This window comes from Vulpes lagopus, chromosome X, assembly GCF_018345385.1.
Source record: "Vulpes lagopus strain Blue_001 chromosome X, ASM1834538v1, whole genome shotgun sequence".
Classification (NCBI taxonomy): domain Eukaryota; kingdom Metazoa; phylum Chordata; class Mammalia; order Carnivora; family Canidae; genus Vulpes; species Vulpes lagopus.
The window spans coordinates 52,015,430-52,043,284 of NC_054848.1; the positions used below are offsets into that span (position 1 = coordinate 52,015,430).

Genomic DNA, 27,855 nt, shown 5'->3' on the forward strand with positions numbered 1-27,855 from the left:
TCCTATGGGCATAATTATTATCTTCATTTTACAAATGAGAAAACTAAGACTCAGAGAGATTGTGGCTTGCCAAAGGTCTCACAGCTCTGAGGCAGAGCTAGGATTCAAAATCACACCTGGAAGACTCTGAAGCCTATTACATCTGAGACTTCACTAAGCATTCTGAGCCAATGATCTTTCTACCAAACAATACTTCCTCCTAATTTCTTTTTAACTTTGGTCTGCAACCTACTTTTAGTACAAATTTGACTTCCCCCTCCAACCCAACCTCTTCTCTCCCTCCCCATTCTCTGTAAAATGGCCATAACCAATCTTAGAACTTGTTGATTTCTTAGTACCTCATGGCCATCAGTCTTCAACCTTAAACAACTATCTTCTACCTTTCCTTATATTCATCTATACGCCACCTGAGAGCACAATAAGAGGAAGTTCTTTCTCCTTGTAGATTCTGCGGCTTGTCTAGAATCATTTCTTACTTTCTATGAAATTCTGCCATGCTCACCTGAAAGCCTCTCCTCTTTATAGTTGCTAATTATTCTTTTGGATCATTTAAGAGTTAGGCTCCAGGAATGGAAGAGAATGAAAACAAAACACAGTGGATTACTAAAGCATAACTAATCCAAACAAGCAAATGTGGATAAGGCCAGCACAGCAGCACAGCCAATTATTGCAGAAACAGATCTGTTTCTAATACTTCTGGAGCAGATGCAAACGCTACTCATTGTGATAGTTACCTCAGTGGAGAATTGATGGTCCTGTGGCAAGTAAGGCCTTACAAGCACTTTTTCTCCAAACCCTAAAACATGCCATCAGAATGCAGTCTTTTCTCTCTAGTCAAGACAAAGGAAAGAGCTAAGAAAGGCCCCTGAACATATATATTATAGGTATCCAGTGTGGATATATTCTTCACTTTTATATCAGAACCTGAGACAGAGTGAAGGGCTCCTTGCCCCATGCTCCCACTGGAATTTATTCTCACCCCCATCAGAACATGGAACACACCAGACTAGGACTGATTGCTTATATGTCAGCCTCACCATAAACCTTTGGAGGGCAGGGCCTTTCATCCTTTTCTCTCCCACTGCATAACACTATGTCTGAATACAAACAAATGCATGTAAATATATATCTTCCCCATCCTACTCTTCAAAGAAAGGTCCTAAGTTCCTTTGTAGAAATGACACAAAAATCCTCTCCAAAGCTAGGCCTGGTTAGAGGCAGTGATATCAAAGGAAGACAAGATGCTGGCTTATATACTTTTGCTCTCCTCAAAGCTAATGCCCCTTAGAAAATAGGAAGGAGAAGATAGCTAAAGCCATTTAAGACATAAAAATGTGGTACTCAAGAAGCCAAGGTTCAAGCTCCGTCTCTATATCTTATAATATGTGTGACTCTGGGAAGTTGTTTCACTTCTCTAAGCCTCAGTTATTCCTTAATGGGGAAATGAATGTGAAATGAGGGGAAAACCCTATTTCATAGGCATATCACAATTATTAGATGCAATAGGAAAAGGGAAAGTATCCAATTCTATGTCTGGAACAGAAAGGAGCCCTTGACAAAATTATATCACCAAATGATATTGATTTATATATAAATACAAATTATTTATAAATTATATGTAACTATAAATTATATATAAGTATATATATTTATATTTTTATATAAAATATACATAAATATATATAAAATAACATGTAGAATTTAAGAAACAAAACACATGAACAAAGGGCAAACAAAGAGAGAGGCAAACCACAAAACAGACTCTTAACTATAAAGACTCTTAACTATAAATTGAGGGTTGTTGGATGGCAGATGGTGGATGATGGACTAAATGGGTGATGGGTTTTAAGGAAGGTACTTATGAGGACCACTGGGTATTATATGTAAGTGATGAATAACTAAATACTACTCCTAAAACTAATGTTACAATATATGTTAACTAAATGGAATTTAAACAAAAACTTGAAAAATCAAACAAACAAAACAAAGAGGCAACTACATCAGAAGTTTGGCTAATTTTCCACCAACGCCAGAACACTACCTCAGTTTGGTTTTCTGTGGCTAAGGCTGGAGGCATGGAGCTTTGAAAGAGTGGCATCACACTAGCCTGTTGCTCACTGATTTAAGGTAGAGCGCAAAACTAGGCAATGATGTGGCCCAAATTTAGATAGTCTGGCTAATACTGGATAGTAAGATCAGTATTTACATTAACTGAAACTATGAGTTCCTGCCAGCAGTCTGGAGCAGGACTGTGGAGGAACAGGAAAGGGGAATGCCTCTGAAATTTAACTTTGCAGTAGACAATGGTTAGGGAGGGCTAAATTACTGTGTGTGCTCAGTTTATAGGATCTGGCTGACCCCAAGACTTGGCAGCAGGCAAGACAAACTTCACTGTGATGAATATAATTTGAGTTACCCAACTCTTTACCAGACTGATGTGAAGATCAACACATGACTTATAAATTGAAGCAGTGTCTATATAGAAGTCTGGCCTTAATTGGTTATTTCCCTGAATAAACGAATCTTAGGAAGGGGGAGGGCAAGGAAAGGGAATTATGTAACATATCTTTAATAGTTTATATGGCAGGTATTTTGTTATTTCTTTTAACCCTAGCAATAATTCTGTGGGATGAGCTATTTCTCCTATTTATGGATATAGAAACCAAGGTGTGCAGAGATTAAATAACTTAACTATTAATCATACAGACAAATGCATCAGTGGGTCAAGCCAAAGAATTCACAGAGTTAGTTATTTAGTGGAAATCTTATAGACTCCCATAGAATGGCTTTTACTGAATTGTGCTCTGAGACAATGCCATCATCCTATATTGGTTTTTATATGCAAAAATCCTTGAGAGAAAATGCTTCTTAGAAGTATTCTCTGGTCTCAAAAATGGATGTTTTGCTTTATTTAAACAATTTGCTTATTGTTACCTTAAGAACATATACTTATTTATTTATTTAAAAATATTTTTTAAAGATATTATTATTTATTTGAGAGACAGAGAGTAAGTGAGTGAGAGAAAACATGAGTGGGGAGAGGGGCAGAGTGAGAGAAAGAAGCAGACTCCCCATTGAGCAGGGAGCCCACCATGAGCCTTGATCCAGGGACTCCAGTATCTGACTTAAGCCAAGGGCAGATGCTTAACTAAATTAGCCACTCAGGTGCCCCCAAGAACATGGATTTATATAACCATTAAGTTCTTTCTCTTTTCATTTTCTCTAGAAATTTTGGAGCCAAATCTGTGACGCTGCTGCAGTAAATGTGTAAGTCTTCACAGCAAACATTTTGTGTACTAACTCCATTCTTTCCATATCCCTACTATCCTACCTATTTTCCCTCTCTTGGCTTCACTTTTTCTCACCTGTACTCTCTAGATTCTAAGGTAGAAATCAACAAACATTTTCTGTAAAGTATTAGATAGCTAATATTTTAGGACTTGTAGCTCATAAGATCTCTGTTGCTACTACTTAATTCTGCTGTTTTAGTATGAAAGCAACTTTAGACAATATGAAATGAGGGGTGTATTTCTGCTGATGGATATAGAAACTTGAATTTCATATAATTTTCATGTGTCATGAAATATTATTTTTCTTTTGATTGTTTTCAATCACTTAAGGCCATAGTTTGCTAAACTCTGATATATGCTTCAAGAGAGCAGGGACTTTGTATGGCCTATTAATTCTTATATTCTCAACACCTAGAATGGGGTTGTACTCAATAAGTACTCAATAAGTACTTGTTGAATTAATTATTCTTACTATTTTTAAGTTCTTACATTTTCTATATTGTGAAAGCCTTAAATCCAGTCTGGAATAGGACAGGATAAAAAACAAGGCACATTTTAAGAAGGTCATCTAGCTAGATAGAAAGTAAAATCCATAATTTGAATCTAAGCCTCTGTGATATCAAAGTCCTTATTCTATCCATTATACTGTATTATCTTCATAGAATTATTTACCCTTTCCAGATACCTTCTGGATTAGCCTCAATCTCCAAACATGAGTCTCCAATAAAATTTACCAAAGTCAGCCACATCTTGAATTTGTAATTTAAAAAGTCCAGAGTTTTTCAGAAGTTGTGCCCCTTTGTCCCTATTTTGACTAATCTGAAAAATGAGAATGAGAAACCATCAGTTCACCACTTCAAAGCTTCTTATAGGAAGGTAAAGTGAAAGTTCTGCCTTATTGGAAATAACACAGGTAAAATTGAGATCCCAGTTCTGCCAGTTAGTAGCTGTGAACCTTTGGCAAGTCACTTAGCCAAAGATCCTCAGTTTTCTAGTAGGACAAAAAATAGTAATACATTTTTCACAGCAAGGTTGTGAGGATCGAAAATAGTTTGTCAGTGCCAGGGACATAGTTAATGTCAACAGCAGCAATAATAATATTGATAAAAAATCATTATTGTTAATTTATTCTACTAATAATAAATGCCTACCTTCTGACTATCAGGCATTGTTCTAAGCACTTGGGATATAGAGGTAAATAAATAGGCCTCAAATCCTCACCCTCATTAAGTTTACACTCTAGTGATTATTGTGAATGGCTTTTATGTTCTTACCCACCATACCACTATTAGTGGTAGTAAACTGGAAACAGATTCCTACTTAAATATCTCCAACCTCAGAAACATCTTAAGGTACAAAATAATTGGTTTCAATTCTGATTCCAAAGGGATTCCCAAGCACTTACCCTCCTTGTGGTGAGCCAGGGGCCGAGGAGCTGGTCTCTTTATGTGGAAGGAGGGGGTTTTAGTGGGCCCAGAGCCTGTCACAGGTCCGTTGGTAGCCTTTGGTATGGCCTTGGTCCCTCTGTCTTGCAGCCTAGACACCAACTTCCCCACATCCACTTCAGGACAGGACTCCAACTTGCCATCTGAAACAGGCCTGATGCTTGGAGACTTTCTCCCAGTGTCAGTTTCCCCACTCCTCTGAAAAGGCAGTTTGGGGTGCTGTGGAAGCTTGGAGGGTTCTATACTGCTTGTGATAATACCATTTGGTGTTTGATGTTGGATATCATCTAGGAAAAGATGGTGCAAAGAGGGAAGATTAATGCTAATTTTATTATCATTTCATTTTTATACATGCACACATAATATTGAAGAATTTTATAAATTTTCAATGGAGGTATTATTGTGGAACAAATCACTGATATCTTGCAAAATCAATCTCTACCTACCTCAATCGATGTGGAGTCACAGATCCCATTAAACAGGAATTCAGTTCAAGATCTGAGTTTGATTTTTACCACCAGAATCCAATAAAACCATAATATGCCAAGATGCTTTATTCAAAGGGATATATACCTTAAATGGGACTTAAGAGTCCTCAATTATAATTCTTTCCAGGGATCCCTGGCTGGCGCAGCGGTTTGGCGCCTGCCTTTGGCCCAGGGCGCGATCCTGGAGACCCGGGATCGAATCCCACATCAGGCTCCCGGTGCATGGAGCCTGCTTCTCCCTCCGCCTGTGTCTCTGCCTCTCTCTCTCTCTCTCTCTCTGTGACTATCATAAATAAATAAAAAATTAAAAAAAAAAAAACATTCTTAATTCTTTCCAAAGAGACATCAGTTAATCCTTAACTATTTCTATTTATTTCAAAAGTAATTTGTTAAAGCCTCTCAAATTTAAAGTTAATAAACTTAACAGAATTTAACTTCATTCTCCATCCTCATAAAGAAACCTCCAACTAGGGGGGAGGGGCAAGATGGCGGAAGAGCAGGGTCTCCAAGTCACCTGTCCTCAACAAATTACCTAGAAAACATTCAAATCATCCTGAAAATCTACGAATTCGGCCTGAGATTTAAAGAGAGACCAGCTGGAACGCTACAGTGAGAAGAGTTCGCGCTTCTATCAAGGTAGGAAGACGGGGAAAAAGAAATAAAGAAACAAAAGGCCTCCAAGGGGGAGGGGCCCCGCGAGGAGCCGGGCTGAGGCCGGGGCGAGTGTCCCCAGGACAGGAGAGCCCCATCCCGGAGGAGCAGGAGCTGCACCGACCTTCCCCGCGGAAAGGCCTCCCGGGGAATTGGAGCAGGATCCCCAGAAAGGCGGGGATGCCCTCAGGCTCCCTGGGACAGTAACAGAGGAACTGCGCCCCGGGAGATGCTCCGAGCTCCCTAAGGGCTGCAGCGCTCGGCGGGACCCGGAGCAGCTGGGAGGGGCTCGGGCGGCGGCTCCGCGGAGGGGGCTGCGGGGCTCCGGGAGCAGCTCGGCGGCGGCTCGGGCAGAAGAAGAAGCTCCGCGCGGAGGGGGCGGCGCGGCTCCGGGAACAGCTCGGAGGGGCGGCGGCTCCGCGGAGGGGGCTGCGGGGCGGGAACGCGAATCCAACAGCGCAGACCCCGGAGCACAGGGCGACGGGACACAGCCCAGGATCCGGCCTCCCCCGGGACAGGCAGAGGCCGGGAGGTCCCAAGACAGCAAGGACGCTCCTGCCTGGAACTGAGCAGATCAGCGGCCGCGCCCGGGAGCCCCCAGGCCCTGCAGACGGAGAGCCCCGGAGCTACTGCGGGAGCTGACTCCAGGGTCCCAGAGCTGCCCCCGCCACTGTGGCTTCCTCCCGGGGCCTCACGGGGTGAACAACCCCCACCGAGCCCTGCACCAGGCAGGGGCAGAGCAGCTCCCCCAAGTGCTAACACCTGGGAATCAGCACAGCAGGCCCCTCCCCCAGAAGACCAGCGAGACGGACCAGTTCCAGGGGAAGTCAAGGGACTTAAAATATACAGAATTGGAAGATACTCCCCCGTGGGTTTTTTTTTTTGTGTGTGTGTGCTTTTTTTTCTTTCTTTCTTCTTGATTTCGGATTGCTTCCCCCACCCCACCCCACCCTTTTTTTTCTCCTTTCTTTCTTTTTCTTTCTCTTTTTCTTCTCTTTTCCCCCTTTTTTTTCTTCTTTCTCTTTTTTCTTTTTCTCTTTTCTTTCCTTCTCTCTCTTTTTCTCCTTTTCCCAATACAACTTGTTTTTGGCCACTCTGCACTGAGCAAAATGACTAGAAGGAAAACCTCACCTCAAAAAAAAGAATCAGAAACAGCCCTCTCTCCCACAGAGTTACAAAATCTGGATTACAATTCAATGTCAGAAAGCCAAATCAGAAGCACTATTATACAGATACTGGTGGCTCTAGAAAAAACCATAAAGGACTCAAGAGACTTCATGACTGCAGAATTTAGATCCAATCAGGCAGAAATTAAAAATCAATTAAATGAGATGCAATCCAAGCTAGAAGTCCTAACGACGAGGCTTGACGAGGTGGAAGAATGAGTGAGTGACATAGAAGACAAGTTGATGGCAAACAGGGAAACTGAGGAAAAAAGAGACAGACAATTAAAAGAACATGAGGATAGATTAAGGGAAATAAATGACAGCCTGAGGAAGAAAAACGTACGTTTAATTGGGGTTCCTGAGGGCGCCGAAAGGGACAGAGGGCCAGAATATGTATTTGAACAAATCCTAGCTGAAAACTTTCCGAATCTGGGAAGGGAAACAGGCATTCAGATCCAGGAAATAGAGAGATCCCCCCCCTAAAATCAACAAAAACCGATCAACACCTGGACATTTAATAGTGAAGCTTGCAAATTCCAAAGATAAGAAAAAGATCCTTAAAGCAGCAAGAGAAAAAAAGTCCCTGACTTTTATGGAGAGGAATATTAGGGTAACAGCAGGCCTCTCCACAGAGACCTGGCAGGGCAGAAAGGGCTGGCAGGATATATTCAGGGTCCTAAATGAGACAAACATGCAACCAAGAATACTCTATCCAGCAAGGCTCTCATTCAAAATGGAAGGAGAGATAAAGAGCTTCCAAGACAGGCAGGAACTGAAAGAATATGTAACCTCCAAACCAGCTCTGCAAGAAATTTTAAGGGGGATTCTTAAAATTCCCCTTTAAGAAGAAGTTCAGTGGAACAATCCACAAACACAAGGACTGAATAGATATGATGACACTAAACTCATATCTCTCAATAGTAACTCTGAACGTGAATGGGCTTAATGACCCCATCAAAAGGCGCAGGGTTTCAGACTGGATAAAAAAGCAGGACCCATCTATTTGCTGTCTACAAGAGACTCATTTTAGACAGAAGGACACCTACAACCTGAAAATAAAAGGTTGGAGAACCATTTACCATTCAAATGGTCCTCAAAAGAAAGCAGGGGTAGCCATCCTTATATCAGATAAATTAAAATTTACCCCGAAGACTATAGTGAGAGATGAAGAGGGACACTATCTCATACTCAAAGGATCTATCCAACAAGAGGACTTAACAATCCTCAATATATATGCCCCGAATGTGGGAGCTGTCAAATATTTAAACCAATTAATAACCAAAGTGAAGAAATACTTTGGTAATAATACACTTATACTTGGTGACTTAAATCTAACTCTTTCTATACTAGATAGGTCTTCTAAGCACAACATATCCAAAGAAACGAGAGCTTTAAATGATACGCTGGACCAGATGGATTTCACAGATATCTACAGAACTTTACATCCAAACTCAACTGAATACACATTCTTCTCAAGTGCACCTGGGACTTTCTCCAGAATAGACCACATACTGGGTCACAAATCGGGTCTGAACAGATACCAAAAGATCGGGATAGTCCCCTGTATATTCTCCGACCATAATGCCTTGAAATTAGAACTTAATCACAACAAGAAGTTTGGAAGGACCACAAACACGTGGAGGTTAAGGACCATCCTGCTAAAAGATGAAAAGGTCAACCAGGAAATTAAGGAAGAATTGAGAAGATTCATGGAAACTAATGAGAATGAAGATACAACCGTTCAAAATCTTTGGGACGCAGCAAAAGCAGTCCTGAGGGGGAAATACATCGCAATAGAAGCATCCATTCAAAAACTGGAAAGAACTCAAATTCAAAAGCTCACCTTACACATAAAGGAACTAGAGAAAAGCAACAAATAGACCCCACCCCCAGCAGAAGAAGACAGTTAATTAAAATTCGAGCAGAACTAAATGATATGAGACCAAAAGAACTGTGGAACAGATCAACAGAACCAGGAGTTGGTTCTTTGAAAGAATTAATAAGATAGATAAACCATTAGCCAACCTTATTAAAAAGACGAGAGAGAAGACTCAAATTAATAAAACCATGAATGAGAAAGGAGAGATCACTACCAACACCAAGGAAATACAAAGGATTCTAAAAACATATTATGAACAGCTGTACGCCAATAAATTAGGAATTCTAGAAGAAATGGATGCATTCCTGGAAAGCCACAAACTACCAAAACTGGAGCAGGAAGAAATAGAAAACCTGAACAGGCCAATAACAAGGGAGGAAATTGAAGCAGTCATCAAAAACCTCCCGAGACACAAGAGTCCAGGGCTGATGGCTTCCCAGGGGAATTCTATCAAACATTTAAAGAAGAAATCATACCTATTCTACTAAAGCTGTTTAGAAAGATAGAAAGAGATGGAGTACTTCCAAATTCGTTCTATGAGGCCAGCATCACATTAATTCCGAAACCAGACAATGATCCCACCAAAAAGGAGAATTACAGACCAATATCCCTGATGAACATGGATGCAAAAGTTCTCAACAAGATACTAGCCAACAGGATCCAAGAACACATTAAGAAAATTATTCACCATGACCAAGTAGGATTTATCTCCGGGACACAAGGCTGGTACAACACTCGTAAAACCATCAATGTGATTCATCATATCAGCAAGAGAAAAACCAAGAACCATATGATCCTCTCATTAGATGCAGAGAAAGCATTTGACAAAATACAGCATCCATTCCTGATCAAAACACTTCAGAGTGTTGGGATAGAGGGAACTTTCCTCGGCATCTTAAAAGCCATCTACGAAAAGCCCACAGCAAATATCATTCTCAATGGGGAAGCACTGGGAGCCTTTCCCCTAAGATCAGGAACAAGACAGGGATGTCCACTCTCACCACTGCTGTTCAACATAGTTCTGGAAGTCCTCGCCTCACCAATCAGACAACAAAAAGACATTAAAGGCATTCAAATTGGCAAAGAAGAAGTCAAACTCTCCCTCTTCGCCGATGACATGACACTCTACATAGAAAACCCAAAAGCCTCCACCCCAAGATTGCTAGAACTCATACAGCAATTTGGTAGCGTGGCAGGATACAAAATCAATGCCCAGAAATCAATGGCATTTCTATATACTAACAATGAGACTGAAGAAAGAGAAATTAAGGAGTCAATCCCATTTACAATTGCACCCAAAAGCATAAGATACCTAGGAATAAACCTAACCAAAGAGGTGAAGGATCTATACCCTAAAAACTATAGAACACTTCTGAAAGAAATTGAGGAAGACACAAAGAGATGGAAAAATATTCCATGCTCATGGTTTGGCAGAATTAATATTGTGAAAATGTCAATGTTACCCAGGGCAATTTACACGTTTAATGCAATCCCTATCAAAATACCATGGACTTTCTTCAGAGAGTTAGAACAAATTATTTTAAGATTTGTGTGGAATCAGAAAAGACCCCGAATAGCCAGGGGAATTTTAAAAAAGAAAACCATAGCTGGGGGCATCACAATGCCAGATTTCAGGTTGTACTACAAAGCTGTGGTCATCAAGACAGTGTGGTACTGGCACAAAAACAGACACATAGATCAATGGAACAGAATAGAGAACCCAGAAGTGGACCCTGAAATGTATGGTCATCTAATATTCGATAAAGGAGGAAAGACTATCCATTGGAAGAAAGACCATCTCTTCAATAAATGGTGTTGGGAAAATTGGACATCCACATGCAGAAGAATGAAACTGGACCACTCTCTTTCACCATACACAAAGATAAACTCAAAATGGATGAGAGATCTAAATGTGAGACAAAAGTCCATCAAAATCATAGAAGAGAACACATGCAACACCCTTTTTGAACTCGGCCACAGTAACTTCTTGCAAGATACATCCACAAAGGCAAAAGAAACAAAAGCAAAAATGAACTATTGGGACTTCATCAAGATAAGAAGCTTTTGCACAGCAAAGGATACAGTCAACAAAACTAAAAGACAACCTACAGAATGGGAGAAGATATTTGGAAACGACATATCAGATAAAGGGCTAGTTTCCAAAATCTATAAAGAACTTATTAAACTCAACACCAAGGAAACAAACAATCCAATCATGAAATGGGCAAAAGACATGAAGAGAAATCTCACAGAGGAAGACATAGACATGGGCAACATGCACGTGAGAAAATGCTCTGCATCACTTGCCATCAGGGAAATACAAATCAAAACCACAATGAGATACCACCTCATGCCAGTGAGAATGGGGAAAATTAACAAGGCAGGAAACAACAAATGTTGGAGAGGATGTGGAGAAAAGGGAACCCTCTTGCACTGTTGGTGGGAATGTGAACTGGTGCAGCCACTCTGGAAAACTGTGTGGAGGTTCCTCAAAGAGTGAAAAATAGACCTGCCCTACGACCCAGCAATTGCACTGTTGGGGATTTACCCCATAGATTCAGATGCAATGAAACGTCGGGACACCTGCACCCCGATTTTTCTATCAGCAATGGCCACAATAGCCAAACTGTGGAAGGAGCCTCGGTGTCCATCGAAATTGAATGGATAAAGAAGATGTGGTTTATGTATACAATGGAATAGTACTCAGCAATTAGAAACGACAAATACCCACCATTTGCTTCAACGTGGATGGAACTCGAGGGTATTATGCTGAGTGAAATAAGTCAATCGGAGAAGGACAAACAGTGTATGTTCTCATTCATTTGGGGAATATAAATAATAGTGAAAGGGAATATAAAGGAAGGGAGAAGAAATGTTGTGAAATATCAGGAAGGGAGACAGAACATAAAGACTCCTAACTCAGGGAAACCAACTAGGGGTGGTGGAAGGGGAGGAGGGCGGATGTTGGAGGGGAATGGGTGACGGGCACTGAGGTGGACACTTGATGGGATGAGCACTGGGTGTTTTTCTGTATGTTGGTAAATTGAACACCAATAAAAATTAATTAAAAAAAAAACAAAAAAAGAAACCTCCAACTAGCTAGTTTATGTTCTTCCCTTAGCTTTTGTGGTCCACAATTTCTTGTGACAATTATTCTTGTTTTTCAGTTCTGATTCTTACTTAAAGCTTTGAGACTCTAATGAGAGCCAAGGATACTCTCCCTAGACAAATTTACTATACAAATATATGAAAAAAATTAAAACTAATTTTAAGAGATTCAGAGTCCCTTAAAAATGTTAGCTCCTGATTGAGAACTCCTGCTGTAAGGAAACTGTCACCTTTCTTCATAATAGAAAACATAGATTAGAGTGCGGAGGTTAAGAATAGTGGTTCTAGTTGGCTAAATGAGACTTGAGAAACATGTCGAGCAGTTGTAATGCATATATCTTATTTGGATCCTGAATTTTTTTAAAAAAAAATGACAGGAGAATGAACAGTGACTAGATAATGTTCTTTGCTGTTGAGTTTCATAAGTTCTAGTATCTAAGATCTATAAAGAACTTATGAAACTCAACAGCAAAGAAACAAACAATCCAATCATGAAATGGGCAAAAGACATGAACAGAAATTTCATAGAGGAAGACATAGACATGGCCAACAAGCACATGAGAAAATGTTCTGCATCACTTGCTATCAGGGAAATACAAATCAAAAGCACAATGAGATACCACCTCACACCAGTGAGAATGGGGAAAATTAACAAGACAGGAAACAACAAATGTTGGAGACGATGTGGAGAAAGGAGAAGGAATCCTCTTGCACTGTTGGTGGGAATGTGAACTGGTGCAGCCACTCTGGAAAATGTTGTGGAGGTTCCTCAAAGAGTTAAAAATAGATATGCCCTATGACCCAGCAATTGCACTGCTGGGGATTTACCCCAAAGATACAAATGCAGTGAAATGCTGGAACACCTGCACCACAATGTTTATAGCAGCAATGTCCACAATAGCCAAACTATGGAAGGAGCCTCGGTGTCCATCGGAAGTTGAATGGATAAAGAAGATGTGGTATATGTATACAATGGAATATTACTCAGCCATTAGTAACCACAAACACCCACCATTTGCTTCAACGTGGATGGAACTGGTGGGTATTATGCTGAGTGAAGTAAGTCAATCAGAGAAGGACAAACATTATATGGTCTCATTCATTTGGGGAATATAAAAAATAGTGAAAGGGAATAAAGGGGAAAGGAGAGAAAATGAGTGGGAAATATCAGAGAGGATGACAGAACATGAGAGACACCTAACTCTGGGAAATGAAAAAGGGGTAGTGGAAGGGGAGGTGGGTGGGGGGGCGGCTGGGGTGACTGGGTGATGGGTACTGAGGGGGAGCACTTGATGGGATGAGCACTAGGTGTTACAGTATATGTTGGCAAATTGAACTCCTATAAAAAATATACAAAAAAAGAAAAAAAGAAATTATTATTGGTTTGTTTTCTTTCAGATATGATGATGGCATTGTAATATTGGTTTAAAAAAGTCCTGCTATACTTTTTTTCATTAAAACTTTGGTTATGTTTGAAACTCTTCATAGTAAAATGTTAAAAGAAATGCAGGCTTTGGAGTCAGGTAGCCAGATCTGAATTTCAGTTCTGTTTATTTTATTTTTAAAAAAAGATTTTATTCATTCATTCATGAGAGACAGAGAGAGAAAGAGAGAGAGAGAGAGAGGCAGAGACACAGGCAGAGGAAGAATCAGGCTCCATGCAAGGAGTCTGACGTGGGACTTGATCCCGGGACTCCAGTATCACGCCCTGGGCTGAAGGCAGGTGCCAAACTGCTGAGCCACCCAGGGATCCCCTCAGTTCTGTTTCTTATCTACTCTAGGACCTTGAGCAAGTTCATAATGTCTCTATACCTCAAGTTTTCTCCTCAGTAAAATGAGAATAATAATAGTACCTACTTCACGAGGTGGTAGTGAGGGTTACATAAGATGGTATACTTATTTCAATGCCTGAGACATAATAAATAACTCTATAATATAATTGTTAGTTGTCATTTATGCTATTATGCTCTAAGAGGGTAGTGAGGCAAGAGTTTTTATGTGAGAAGGAAGGGCTATGTCTTGCTGTAAAGCATTTTTCCCCCAGAGAGCTTTCTTCTCCTTGAGAACCTGTCACCAATCACTGCTGCCACCATTATAGGGATAAGGGCCAAAAAGATTCCTTCTGTAGTTTCCCTACTCTGTACCAAGGTAGATATATAGCCCTGCTTGTATTATCCCTAGCACAAACGCCATCAGACTAGACCATTCAAACAAAATTTACCAAAGGCTGACAAACAATAGTAGGGGAATAAGCACAAAAAAGCCATTTAACTAGATCATGTGCTTCCAGGATATGCCTTAAGGCAGAGGCCACCTGTAAACCTCCAGCATTTAGGAGTAACCTTAAGCATATTTACCCTTTCAGAACAATGAAGTGAACAGTGACATGAATTTCTTCTCTTACGTGCTTTAGGCCCAACATCTCAGTTACATGTTTCTATTTGAATACTTTCTTCTAGGAGAAAGACCCTAGGAAATTTCATCCCTGCCCTACTTTAAAAGACACCACAGGGGTTAGCTATGCCCCGCAGACCATAACAGCATTGTAATCATCTCAATACAGTAAAGGAAGTCCAATCTCATAAAGATAATCCACATAAACAGTCTCAGAGAGGCCACTAACTTCCACATGGGAAAGGATATTTTCCTGACTCAAGGAAATAGGGAATGGAATGACAGCAGCAACCGTGACTTTGGAATGGACTTTTTCCTCTGCCAATGGAAACTATTTCTAGGTTCTGGAATATGCTGAATTATTATTGACAAAATGATAAAACAGTAATGATAATAATGACAGTGATGATAATGGTAACAGATATTATTATTTGAGTACTTTCTCTGTGTCTGGCCCTGCTGTAAATACTTCACATGGATTACCTCACCGTTATCTTCAAAATTACTTTATAAAGTAGTGAATTCTTATTAGCCCCATTTTATAGATAAGGAGTTTAAGGCACTGGGATGCTCAATGTCACAAAACTAATATGACAGAGCCAATTTTCAAAGTTTAAAATCTGTTTCCAGAGTCCACACTTTCTGAAGAGAGAGTTTATTCTTCCTATCAGGTAACAAAAATTTAGTATCATTCTCTTTTTTTAACCAGCCATCCATTTCCACAAGAAAACATATAGACCAGCTTCAGAAACTGCAGAAAACTGAGAATTAATCAGGATTGACAAGTAGACCTCACAAATAGGCAAGTAGCCAACTGGAAGCCTCTCTCCTATGTGTGGGTAAGTTATAGGGAGAAGTTTTGAGATGTAACATTTTAGTGCAGCAGGAGAAATACATCAATTCCAATGAAAGTAGAATCATGAAAATAAGTGCTATGAGGAGGACAGTGATAATTCTGTCCAGACGGGCTGAAGATTACGTAAAAGAGGTAACATTTGAGCTGGGCCTTGAAGGATTATAATAGGTAAAAAAGGGGGGAAATGGAATTTCAGACAGAACAATTTGAAGGAGTGAAATCTCCTAGTTCACCCAAGAAAATGTAAAATAATAAAGTTTTGTGTGGTTTGAGCACAAGAACCAATTTTAGATGAAAACTGTGGGTAGTTGGAGATGAGGTTGTCCAGGGGGCTTGGGGCTGTATGAATGCCATGTTCAGGAATAGGACTATGCCCCCCCCCTTTTTTTAAAAATTTTTATTTATTTATGATAGTCACAGAGAGAGAGAGAGGCAGAGAGGAATAGGACTATGCCCCCCCTTTTTTTAATTTTTATTTATTTATGATAGTCACAGAGAGAGAGAGGCAGAGACACAGGCAGAGGGAGAAGCAGGCTCCATGCACCGGGAGCCCGATGTGGGATTCGATCCTGGGTCTCCAGGATCTTGCCCTGGGCCAAAGGCAGGCGCCAAACCGCTGCGCCACCCAGGGTTCCCCCCCCCCTTTTTTTTGATAGAGAAGTGGCATTATCACATGTATTTTTAGAATATCACTTTAGGTTCATTATTAAAAATGACTAGAGAGACTAGAGGTAGGGAGACCAGATAGGAGATTTCTGATGACAAGGATCTAAATTAGAATAGCAGCAGCAAAGAGAGACAGATTCAAGGGATGTTGAAGAGTGGAATGGACAGTGCTTAGACATGTGAGCAGGAAGGAGTCCATGACGGTGAAAAGACTCACTGAAGTACTCTATATGAGGGGAATAAGAGGTTTGGGGGTAAAATAATGAAATGCTACTAGTAAAGAACAGTGGTGAGTAGGATTGATTGCTTCTCAGAAGAGTGTTTAGATACCATATCATAGACAACTGAGTTCTGGAATGAGATGGATGCAAGTTACTGCTCTGTCATTGAGAAACTATGTGGATTGAGCAAACTACTTACCCTCTCTGAGCATCCAATGATTTCACTATGAAATGGATCTCAATTTATGTACCTCAAGTGAGAAGTGATAAGAATTAAAGGAATATCTATTCACATCCACTAATGATGGCAAAAATTGAAAAGATAACAAGATATAGAAACAACCTAAGTATCTGTAACAGATGAATGAATAAACAAAATGTGATACACACACACACACACACACACACACATATGAATATTATTCAGCCTTAAAAAAGAAAGCTATCCTGCCATTTGCAATGATATGGATAACCCTAGAAGACATTATACTAAGGGTAGTAAGGCAGACACAGAAAGAAAAAAACTGCATGATTTCATTCATATGTGGAATCTGGAAAACTCAAATACATAGAATTGCATTGCATTTGTAGATAGCTATGGGTAGTATGGACATTTTAACAATATTAATTCTTCCAATACATGAACATGGAATATCTTTCCACTTATGTTTTTCTCAATTTCTTTCAGCAATGCCTTCTAATTTTCAGTGCACAGGTCTTTAGTTCCTTGGATAAATTTATCCCTAAGCATTTTTTGATGCTACTGTAAATGGGATGGTTTTCTCAATTTCTTTTTTTGGTGATAGTTCACTGTTAGTATATAACCAAAGTTGATTTTGTATTCTGAACTTTGCTGAATTTGCTTATTAGTTCTAACAGTCTTTTGGTGGAGTCTTTAGAGCTTTTCTTTTCTTTTTTTAAAAATTATTTATCTAAAAAAAAAAACAAAAAAAAATAAAAAATTATTTATCTATTTATTTGAGAGAGAGAGTCACAAGAGAACACAAGTAGGGGGAGCAGCAAAGAGAGAGGAAGAAGCAGGTTCCCCACTGAGCAGAGAGCCCAACATGGAGCTCTGTCCCAAGATCCAGTGATCATGACCTGACCCAGAAGGTAGATGCTTCAATGACTGAGCCACCTAGACATCCCTAGAGTTTTTCCTATATAAGATCATATCATCTACAAACAAATTGTCTAATTTTACTTCTTCCTTTCTAACTTGGATGCTTTTCTTTTTTCCTTTTCTTGGCTAACTTCTCTGCCTAGGACTACGGTATTATGCTGAATAAAAGTGGAGACAGGGGACATCCCTGTTCCTGATCTTAGAAGAAAAGTTTTCAGCTTTTCATCTTTGAGTATAATGTTAGCTGTGGGTTTGTCATATATGGCCTTTATGATATTGAAGTACATTCCTTCTGTACCTAATTTATTGAGAACTGTTATGAAATACTATTGATAAATATGCTTTTTCTGTATCTACTGAAATGATCATATAATTTTTATCCTTAATTCTATCAATATGATGTGTCACATTTATTGTTTTATTTATATTGAACCATACTTTTATCCATCCCAGAGATAAATCCCACTTGATCATGGTGTAAGATTGTTTTAATCTGCTGTTGAATTCAGTTTTCTAGTATTATGTTGAGGATTTTTGCATTTATATTCATCAGGGATAATGGCCTACCAATTTTCCTTGTTTGGCTTGGTATCAAGGTAATGCTGGCCTCATAAAATGAGATATGGGCAGCCCCGGTGGCTCAGTGGTTTAGCGCTGCCTTCAGCCCAGGGCGTGATCCTGGAGACCCAGGATGGAGTCCCATGTCGGGTTCCCTGCATGGAGCCTGCTTCTCCCTCTACCTGTGTCTCTGCCTCTCTCTCTCTCTCTCTGTCTGTCTCTCATAAATAAATAAATAAATAAATAAATAAATAAATAAATAAATAAAATCTTTTTTAAAAAAATGGGATATGATTGCTCCCTCTTCTTGAAGTTTTTGGAAGAATTTAAGAAGGATTGGTATTCTTCATTAATGTTTGGTAGAATTCTTCAGTGAAGACATTAGGCTGTGAAGCTTTTATTGGTTGGGAGGTTTTCAATTGCTGATTCCATCTCCTTACTCAGTATTGGTCTGTTTAGATTTTCTATTTCTTTATAGTTCAGTCTTGATAGCTTATATATTTCTAGAATTTTACCCATTTATTCTGGGTTATTCAATTTGTTGGCATTTAATTGTTCACAGTTGTCTCTATGATCCCCTGTTATCAGTTATAATGCCTCCTCTTTCATTTATATTATTTGAGTCTTCTCTCTTTTATTCCCTAGTCTAATACATTTCAATTTTATTTGTTTGTTTTAAAAAACACTCAATTTCTTTGATTTTTTCTATTGTTTTTTAGTCTTTATTTTCTTTATTTCCACAGTGACACTTTTTCTTTCTTTCTGCTAACTTTGGCCTTATTCTGTTTTTTTTCTAGTTCCTTAATATGTAAAGTTAGGTTGTTTATTTCTGATCTTTTTTTTCCTTAATGTAGGTATTTAACACCATAAACTTTCTTCTTAGAACAGCTTTTACTACACTGCATAAGTTTTGGTACAGTGTGTTTCCATTTTTGTTTGTCTCATAATTTTTTTACATTTTTAATTTAAATTCAACTTGCCAACATGTAGTATAACACCTAGTGCTCATCTCATCAAGTGCCCTCTCCAGTGCCCATCACCCAATTACCCTATCCCTTGACTCACCTCCCAAAAATCCTCACTTTGTTTCCTATAGTTATGAGTCTCTTATGCTTTGCCTTACCTTCTGTATTTATCTTATTTTATTTTTCCTTTCCCTCTCCTTTGTTCATATGTTTTGTTTCTTAAATTCCACATATGAGTGAAATCATATGGTATTTGTCTTTCTTTGAATGACTTATTTTGCTTAGCATAATACCTTCAAGTTCTATCCCTGTCATTGCAAATGGCAAAATTTTATTCTTTCTGATTGCTGAATAATATTCCATTGTGTGTGTGTGTGTGTGTGTGTGTGTGTGTGTGTGTGTACATACCACATCTTTTTATCCATTCATTTATTAAATGGACATCTGAGCTCTTTCCATATTTTGGCCATTGTGGATACTGCTGCTATAAACATTTGCCTCTTCAAATCACTAAGTCTGTATCCTTTGGAAAAATATCTGGTAGTGTACTTGTTGGGTCATAGGATAGTTCTATTTTTAACTTTTGAGGAATTCCTATACTGTTTTCCAGATTGCCTGCACTAATTTACATTCCCACCAACAGTATAAGAGGGTTCCCATTCTCTGCATCTTCATCAACATCTATTGTTTCCTGAGTTGTTAATTTTTGTCCATCTGACTGGTGTGAGGTGATATCTCATTGTAGTTTTGGTTTGTATTTCCTGATGCTGAGTGATGTTGAGAATTCTTTCATGTGTCTGTTAACTACTTGTAAGTTTTCTTTAGAGAAATGTCTGTTCTTGTCTTCTGCCCATTTTTTAAATTGGATTACTCGTTTTTTGAGTGTTGAATGGTATAAGTTCTTTATGTTTTGGATACTAACCCTCTATCTGATATGTCATTTGTGAATACCTTCTCCCATTCCATAGGTTTCCATTTAGTTTTGTTGACTGTTTCCTTTGCTGTGCAAAAGTTTTTTCTTTTTAATCTTGATGAAGTCCCAATAATTCATTTTTGCTTTTGTTTCCCTTGCCTTCAGAGACATGTCTAAAAGTTGCTGTGGCTGAGGTTCCAGAGTTTTCTGTGTTCTCCTCTAGGATTTTGATGGATTCCTGTCTCACATTTAGGTCTTTTATTCATTTTGAGTTTACTTTTCTGTATGGTGTAAGAAACTGGTCCAGTTTCATTTTTCTGCACATGACTGTCCAATTTTCCTAACACCATTTGTTGAAGAGAATGTCTTTTTTCCATTGGATATTCTTTTGTCAAAGATTAGTTGACCATAGAGTTGAGGGTCCACTTCTGGGTTCTCCATTTCCATTGATGAATGTGTCTGTTTTTGTGCCAGTACCATGCTGTCCGGATGATTATAGATTTAAAAAAAAAGATTTCTATTTATTTATTCATGAGAGACAGAGAGAGAGGCAGATACATAGGCAGAGGGAGAAGCAGGCTCCCCACAGGGAGCCTAATGTGGGACTCGATCCCAGGACCCTGGGATCATGACCTAAGCCAAAGGCAAACACTCATCAACTGAGCCTCCCAGGTGCCCTGATGATTACAGCTTTGTAATACAGCTTGAAGTCTGGAATTGTGATGCCTCTAGCTTTGGTTCTTTTTCAACATTCTTTTGGCTATTCAAGGTCTTTCCTGATTCTGTACAAATTTTAGAATTGTTTGTTCCAGCGCTGTGAAAAATGTTGATGGCATTTTGATAGGAATTGTATTGAATGCGTAGACTGCTTTGGGTAGCATAGACATTTTAACAATATTTGTTCTTCCAGTCCAAGAGTATGGAAGGTTTTTCCACTTTATTGTGTCTTCTTCAATTTCTTTCATAAGTGTTCTATAGTTTTCAGAATATAGATCATTTACCTCTTTAGTTAGGCTTATTCACAAGAATCTTATGGTTTTTGATGTGATTGTAAATGAGATCAACTCCTTGATTTCTTTTTCTGCTGTGTCATTGTTACTGTATAGAAATGGAACTGACTTCTGTGTGTCAATTTTATATCCTGGGACTTGGGAAAAATAGGCTTTAAAACAAAGACTGTAACATGAGATAAAGAAGGACAGTATATAATAATACAGGGGAAAATCCAACAAGAGGATATAACAGCTGTAAATGTTTATGCACCCAACATGTTGTTACCAAATACATAAAACAGTTAATAACAAAGAAAGGAACAAATTGATAGTAATACAGTAATAGTAGGGGACCTTAACACCACACTTCTATCAATGGATGGATTATCCAATCAGAAAACAATAAGGAAATAGTTGCTTTGAATGCTACATTGGTCCAGATGGATTTAGCAGTTATATTCAGAACATTCCATCCTGAAACAGCAGAATATACATTCTTTTCAAGTACATGTGACACATTCTCCAGAATATATCATATATTATTCCATAAGGCAAGTCTCAACAAATTAAAAAAGATTAAAGTAATACCATGCATATTTTCTGACCACCATGCTATGAAACTATGAATCAATCACAAGAAAAAATCTGGAAAAAGCACAAACACATGCTACTAAACAATGAATGGGTCAACCAATCGATCAAAGAAGAAATAAACAATTACATGGAAACAAAATGAAAAAGAAAACAAAATAGTCCAAAATCCATTGGGATGCAGCAAAAGCAGTTCTAAGAGGGAAGTTTATAGCAATACAGACTATCTCTAGAAGCAAGAAAAAAATGTCAAATAAATGACCTAATTTTACACACAAAGAAGCTAGAAAAAAAACAAAACAAATCCAAAACCCAAGCAGAAGGAGGAAAATAATAAATAGAGTAGAAAAAAATATATAGAAACTAAAACAAAATAAAACAAAAACCCTTATAGAACAGATCAACAAAACCAGGACCTGTTTCTTTGAGAAGATAAACAATTGATAAACCTCTAGCCTCACTCACCAGAAGAAAAGAGAAATTATTCAAATAAAATCACAAATGAGAGAGCAGAAATAGCAACTACCACCACAAAAATACAACCAAATGTAAGAAAATATGAGAAACTATATGCCAATAAAGTAGACAACCTAGAAGAAATGGATAAATTCCTAGAATCATATAACCTATCAAAACTGGAGCAAGAAGAAATAGAAAAGAATAGACCAATAACCACCAAATAAATTGAATTCAGTAATCAAAACCTCCCCAAAAAACAGAAGTCTAGGACAAGACAGCTTCACAGCCAAATTCTACCAGAAATTTCAAGAAGATTTGATACCTATTCATCTCCAAATATTCCAAAATTTGAAAAGGAAGGAAAACTCCCAAATTCATTCTATGAGGTCAGCATTACCTTGATACCAAAACCAGACAAAGACAACACAAAAAAAGATAAAAAGCACAAAAGATTAAAAAAAGCACAAACTGCTATCTCTGTTGAACATAGATGCAAAAACTCTCAACAAAATACTAGCAAATCAAGTATAACGATAACTTTAAAATATTAATTCACCCACAATCAAGGGGGAATTTATTCCAAGAATGTAAGGGTGGTTCCATATTAGCAAATTAATCAATGTGATACATCACATCAATAGGGGAAAGGACAAAAAACATGATCATTTCAATTGATGCAAAAAAGACATTTAACAAAGTACCTATCCATTAATGAAAAAAAAAAAAAACTCAACAAAGTAGGTCTGGAGGGAACGTAACTCAACATAAAGGTCTTATATGAAAAACTTGCAGTGAACATCATACTCAATGGAGAGAAACTAAGAGCTTTTCCCCTAAGATTATGACGAAGACAAGGATATCCATTCTCCTCACTTTTTTTCAACATAGTACTGGAGTTCTATCCACAGAAATCAGACAAGAAAAAGAAATAAATGGCATTCAAACTGGGAAGGAAGAAGTAAAACCTTTACTGTTTGCAGATGACATGATACTGTATAGAGAAAGACCTGAAGACTCTACCAAAAAAACTACTAGAACAATAAATAAACTCATAAAGTTGCAGGATACAAAATCAATGTTCAGAAAATTAAATACATTTTTATATAGTAATGAAACAGTAGAAAGAGAAATTAAAAAACAATTCTATTTAAAAAAAAAAAAAAAAAAATAAAATATAGGAAGTAATTCCTATTTACTAGAAGAAAGTTTTATATATTACTTGCATTTTCTCCAGAGGATAGGAAAATAGTACAATAAAATCTTCATTATTCAGAATTTGTGATTATTTGCCTAGGAAAGGGTCTAATATTCACCTTTGTTTTCACTATCATTAAAGAGTAATTTGAATACAAATGTTAGATGATGGAGTTATCACCTGGAAATATTAAAATTGTTTGGGAGAATGTTTTTAAGAAATGTTTAATTACACCTAAAAGTATTGTAAGTCATCTTAACTCTTTATTATGCAAGCATCTTTAGAAAAATAAATGGAGTAATTTTGTAAGAACACAAAAAAAAAAAAAAAAAAAAAAAAAAAAAAAAAATTGAACCAAAAATAATAAAGTACCTAGGAATAAACTTAGCCAAAGAGATGAAAAACCTGTACTCTGAAAACTAAAACATTAATGAAAGAAATTAAAGATGACATGAAGAAATGGAAAGACATTCCATGCTCACAGAGTAGAGCAAATATTATTAAAATATCTATACTACCCAAAGCCTTCTAGAGATTTGAATAAATCCCTATCAAAATACCAGTGGTATTTCTCACAGAACTGGAAAAAAAAAACAACCCTAAGACTTATATGGAACCAAAAAAGACCCTAAATAGCCAAAGCAATCTTCAAAAAGTAAAACAAAACATGGGGTATCACAATTCCTGTCTTTAAGATATACTACAAAGTTGGAGTAGTCAAAACAATTTGGTACTGGCACAAAAATAAATGGATAGATAAATGGAACAGAATAGAAAACTCAGAAATATATAATTAATCAATTTTCAAAAAAGGAGGACAGAATATGTAATGGGGAAAAGATAGTCTCTTCTACAAATGGTATTGGGAAAACTGGTCAGGTGCATTGAAAAGAATGAAACTGGACCACTTTCTTATGTCATACACAAAAATAAACTCAAAATTAATTAAAGATGCAAATGTGAGAACTGTAGCCCTAAAAATCCTAGAAGAGAGCACAGGCAGTAATGTCTCTGACATCAGCCACAGCATCATTTTTGTAAGTATGTCTCCTGAGGAAAGGGAAACAAAAGCAAAGATAAACTATTGGTACTACATCAAAGTAAAAGCTCCCACACAGTAAAGGAAACAATCAACAAAACTAAAAGGTAACCTGCTGAATGGGAGAAGATATTTGCAAATGACATATCTGATTAAGGGTTAGTATCCAAAATATATAAAGAGCTTATAGGGGATCCCTGGGTGGCTCAGTGGTTTAGCACCTGCCTTCGGCCCAGGGCATGATCCTGGAGTCTCGGGATCAAGTTCCACATCAGGCTCCCTGCATGGAGCCTGCTTCTCCCTCTGCCTGTGTCTCTGCCCCCCACCCCTGTGTGTGTGTGTCTCTCATGAATAAATAAATAAAATTTTTAAAAAAAGAGCTTATATAACTCAATACCTAAAATCCAAATAATCCAATCAAAAATGGGCAGAAAAAGGAACAGACATTTCTCCAGAGAAGACATACAAATGGCTAATAGGCACATGAAAAGATGCTGAACATCACTCATCTTCAGGGAAATGCAAATCAAAATTATAATGAGATATCACCTCACCATTAAAAAAATGAGATATAACCTCAAATCTGTCATAAGGGCTAAAATTAAAAATATAAGAAACAAGTATTGGAGAAGATATTCAGAAAAAGGAAATACAGTGCACTGTTGGTGGGAATGTAAACTTGTACAGCCACTGTGGAATACAGTAAGGAGGTTCCTCAAATAATTAAAAATAGAACTACCCTATGATCCAGTAATTATACTGATTATTTATCCAAAGAATACAAAAACACTAATTCAAAGGGAAACATGCATCCTTATGTTTATAGAAGCATTATTACAAAAAAAAAATTGTGGAAGCAGCTCAAGTGTCCTTCGATATATGCATGGATAAAGAAGATGTGATATATATATATATCTCAATGATACTTATCCATAAGAAAGAATGAAATCTTACCATTTGCAATGATATGTGTAGAGCTAGAAAGTATTATGTTAAATAAGTTCCTCAGAAAAAGACAAATACCATATGATTTCTCTCATATGTGGAATTTAAGAAACGAAACAATCTAGTAAAGGGGAAAAGAGAGAGAGAGAGAGAGAGAGAAAGTAACAGACTTTTAAGTATAGGGAATAAACTTTTGGTTACCAGAAGGGAAGTGGATAAAATAGGGGGAATGGATAAAATGGGTGATGAGAATTAAGGAGTCCATTTGTTGTAATGAACACCAGGTGTTGTATGTAAGTATTGAATCACTACATTGTATATCTGAAACTAATATAACACTTTAAGCTATTTTGGAATTAAAATAAAAGCTTAATAAATAAAAGAATATTGCTTTAAAAATGCTATGAATCATCTGAGATTTCAGTAAGTCATAATCCTTATGCTGGAAAAGGATCTGGCTATATTGTTGATGGCTGCTGAAGGTTGGGCTAGCTGTGGCAATTTCTTAAAATAAGACAATAATGAAGTTTGCTGCATTGATTGAATTTTCGTTTCACAAGCCATCTCTTTAATATGCTATGCTGTTCGATGGCATTTTAGCCACAATAGAATTTTCAAAATTGGAGCTGATACTCTCAAACTCTGCTACTGCTTAATAAAGTAAGTTTATGAAATATTCAAAAACCTTTTTTTGTCATTTGAATAGTCTTTATAGCATCTTCACCAGGAGTAGGTTCCATCTCAAGAAACCACTTTCTTTGCTCATTCATATGAAACAACTCCTCATCCATTGAAGTTTTATCATGAGATTGCAGGAATTCAGTCACTTCCAATTTTATTAAGAAGTTAAGGAAATATCTTAGTACTGACCTTCACTTTCATCCACAGAAGTATAAAAAACCGTTCTTTCCCGCAGCAAGCGCTTTGAAATTGTGATTGGTTTGTGCCTTCTTGCTGTTACTCGAGGCGGAGGCACTGGGGGTGTAGCACTTTCCTCAGGTGGACCCGAATAGATCTGTAAAAGGAGAATATTTTCAGGAAACAATTAGAAAGATCAAGTTTTTGTTTTCCTAATGCTAACTACCAGTTGGTGCCCAACAGCACTACATCTAGAGTATGACATAGCAATTATAGTATGACAAAAGAAATTGGGATTTTTAAAATCACTCCAGCTACCAGCAAGTTTTTAGAAGTCTCCTATCATGTTTAAGACACAGGACCTGGCACTTCACAATGTGGAGGAAAGAATTCAGACAAAAACTGCAATATCAGTCCCAGACTTTTCACTTACTGCCTAGGCAAGTCACCCCCTATCTCTGAGCTTTAGACTCCTCATCTGTAACATAGGAAGAGTACCACATACCTCCCAATGTATGATGAGAATCAAGTGAAAAGGGTACTCAAGGTACATTGTATGGGTAGGAGTAGGGTGTAGATAGTTACTAAAATGCACCCAATATTTCTGAAAGGATACCAAAGAAACTAGTTAGATTGTTTGCTTCAAGATAGGAATAATGAGTGGCTGATGAAAGGATGGAAGAAACTTCTTTCTCATTCTTATATAATTTGATCTTTCAAAATTTCATACCATGTACGCATTACTTATTCAAAAAAGGGCAAAAACAAAATGTGTTATACGTTGTAAAAAGTGCTGGACAAATGAGGGAGAAGCTATCATTACAATTTTTTTAAAGCAGGGTCCATGCCCAGCACGGAGCCCAACGTGGGTCTTGAACTCACAACCCTGAGATCAAGACCCAAGTTGACATCAAGAGTCAGATGCCTAACCAACTGAGCCAACCGTGCAACTCTAATGATTACAAATTTTATATAGTGTCTCAATATGTATTTGAAAATATTTCTTGTCTCTGGAGAGACTGAACTTTTGGCCAGAGTGCACATTTTGAGAGGATGCACACATGGTGAGGAAGGAAGGGTACAATTTCGTAGTGCGATAATAAAATCAATCCCAGGGCAGCCCAGGTGGCTCAGCAGTTTAGCGCCACCTTCAGCCCAGGGCGTGATCCTGGAGACTCAGGATCGAGTCCCACGTCGGGCTCCAGGCATGGAGCCTGCTTCTCCCTCTGCCTGTGCCTGTGCCTCTCTCTCTCTCTCTCTCTCTCTCTCTCTCTCTCTCTGTGTGTGTGTGTGTGTGTCTTTCATGATTAAATAAATAAAATCTTAAAAAAATAAAATCAAAAATTAAAAATAAAAAAAATAAAATCAACCCCAATGATTGGTGCAAAGAGAAATGTCAGAGACCAACATTTTATCAGGCTCCATAGTCATAGAACTTACAAGGAAACTCTGTGTAAAAGCTGAGCAATGATAGAATGTAGTGCAAGCACAATCACAAGGCAATACATGTCTCAATGTCTCATGGTATAGGAAAGAGAGAGTATGACATAGTAGCAAGCAGATAAGCTTTGAGGCCATCCAGTTTCACAATCATTAGTAATAGTATTCTAAATAACTACTATTTTGTGAGAATATGCTTATGCACTATAGGAGTTTTAAAGAATGTCCCTTGCTATTTATCAAACACACCAGGGCCTTTGCACTGAGTGTTTCATCTACCTGGAGTGCTCTTCTTCCAGGTATCTATCTATATAGCTTGCTCTCTTAATCAGTAGGCTATAATCAAATATAATCCTCTCAGTAAGTCCATCTAAGTGAATGTATCTAAAATTTTAATACACCTTCCTGTATGCAATGCCTCCTATCCCCCTTCCCTAAGTTTTTTTTCTCCTTAGCATTTATTACTTCCTAACAAGGCATATTGTAATTACTTACTTTTTGTATTTGTGTCTGCCACTCTAATCTACTGTAAGGTACATGGAAGTACATTATCATGTTCACTGCTAAATCTCCAGCAACTAGAAGACTGACTGGAATTGCCGGGTCAAAAGAA

At 37.9% G+C, this 27,855-nt stretch overlaps 1 protein-coding gene across 4 annotated transcripts in view; it reads right to left on the reverse strand.

The window, feature by feature from the left end:
* OPHN1 (oligophrenin 1) overlaps nucleotides 1-27,855 on the reverse strand; it is a 555,959-nt gene that overhangs the window by 31,047 nt on the left and 497,057 nt on the right. For all 4 annotated transcript variants that reach the window (XM_041741146.1, XM_041741144.1, XM_041741142.1 and 1 more), the window contains 2 exons: nucleotides 25,815-25,959; nucleotides 4,696-5,022 (listed from right to left, as the gene is read on the reverse strand). In XM_041741146.1, coding sequence (XP_041597080.1) covers nucleotides 4,696-5,022; nucleotides 25,815-25,959 — 472 coding nt within the window. The remainder of the gene's footprint in view (nucleotides 1-4,695; nucleotides 5,023-25,814; nucleotides 25,960-27,855) is intronic.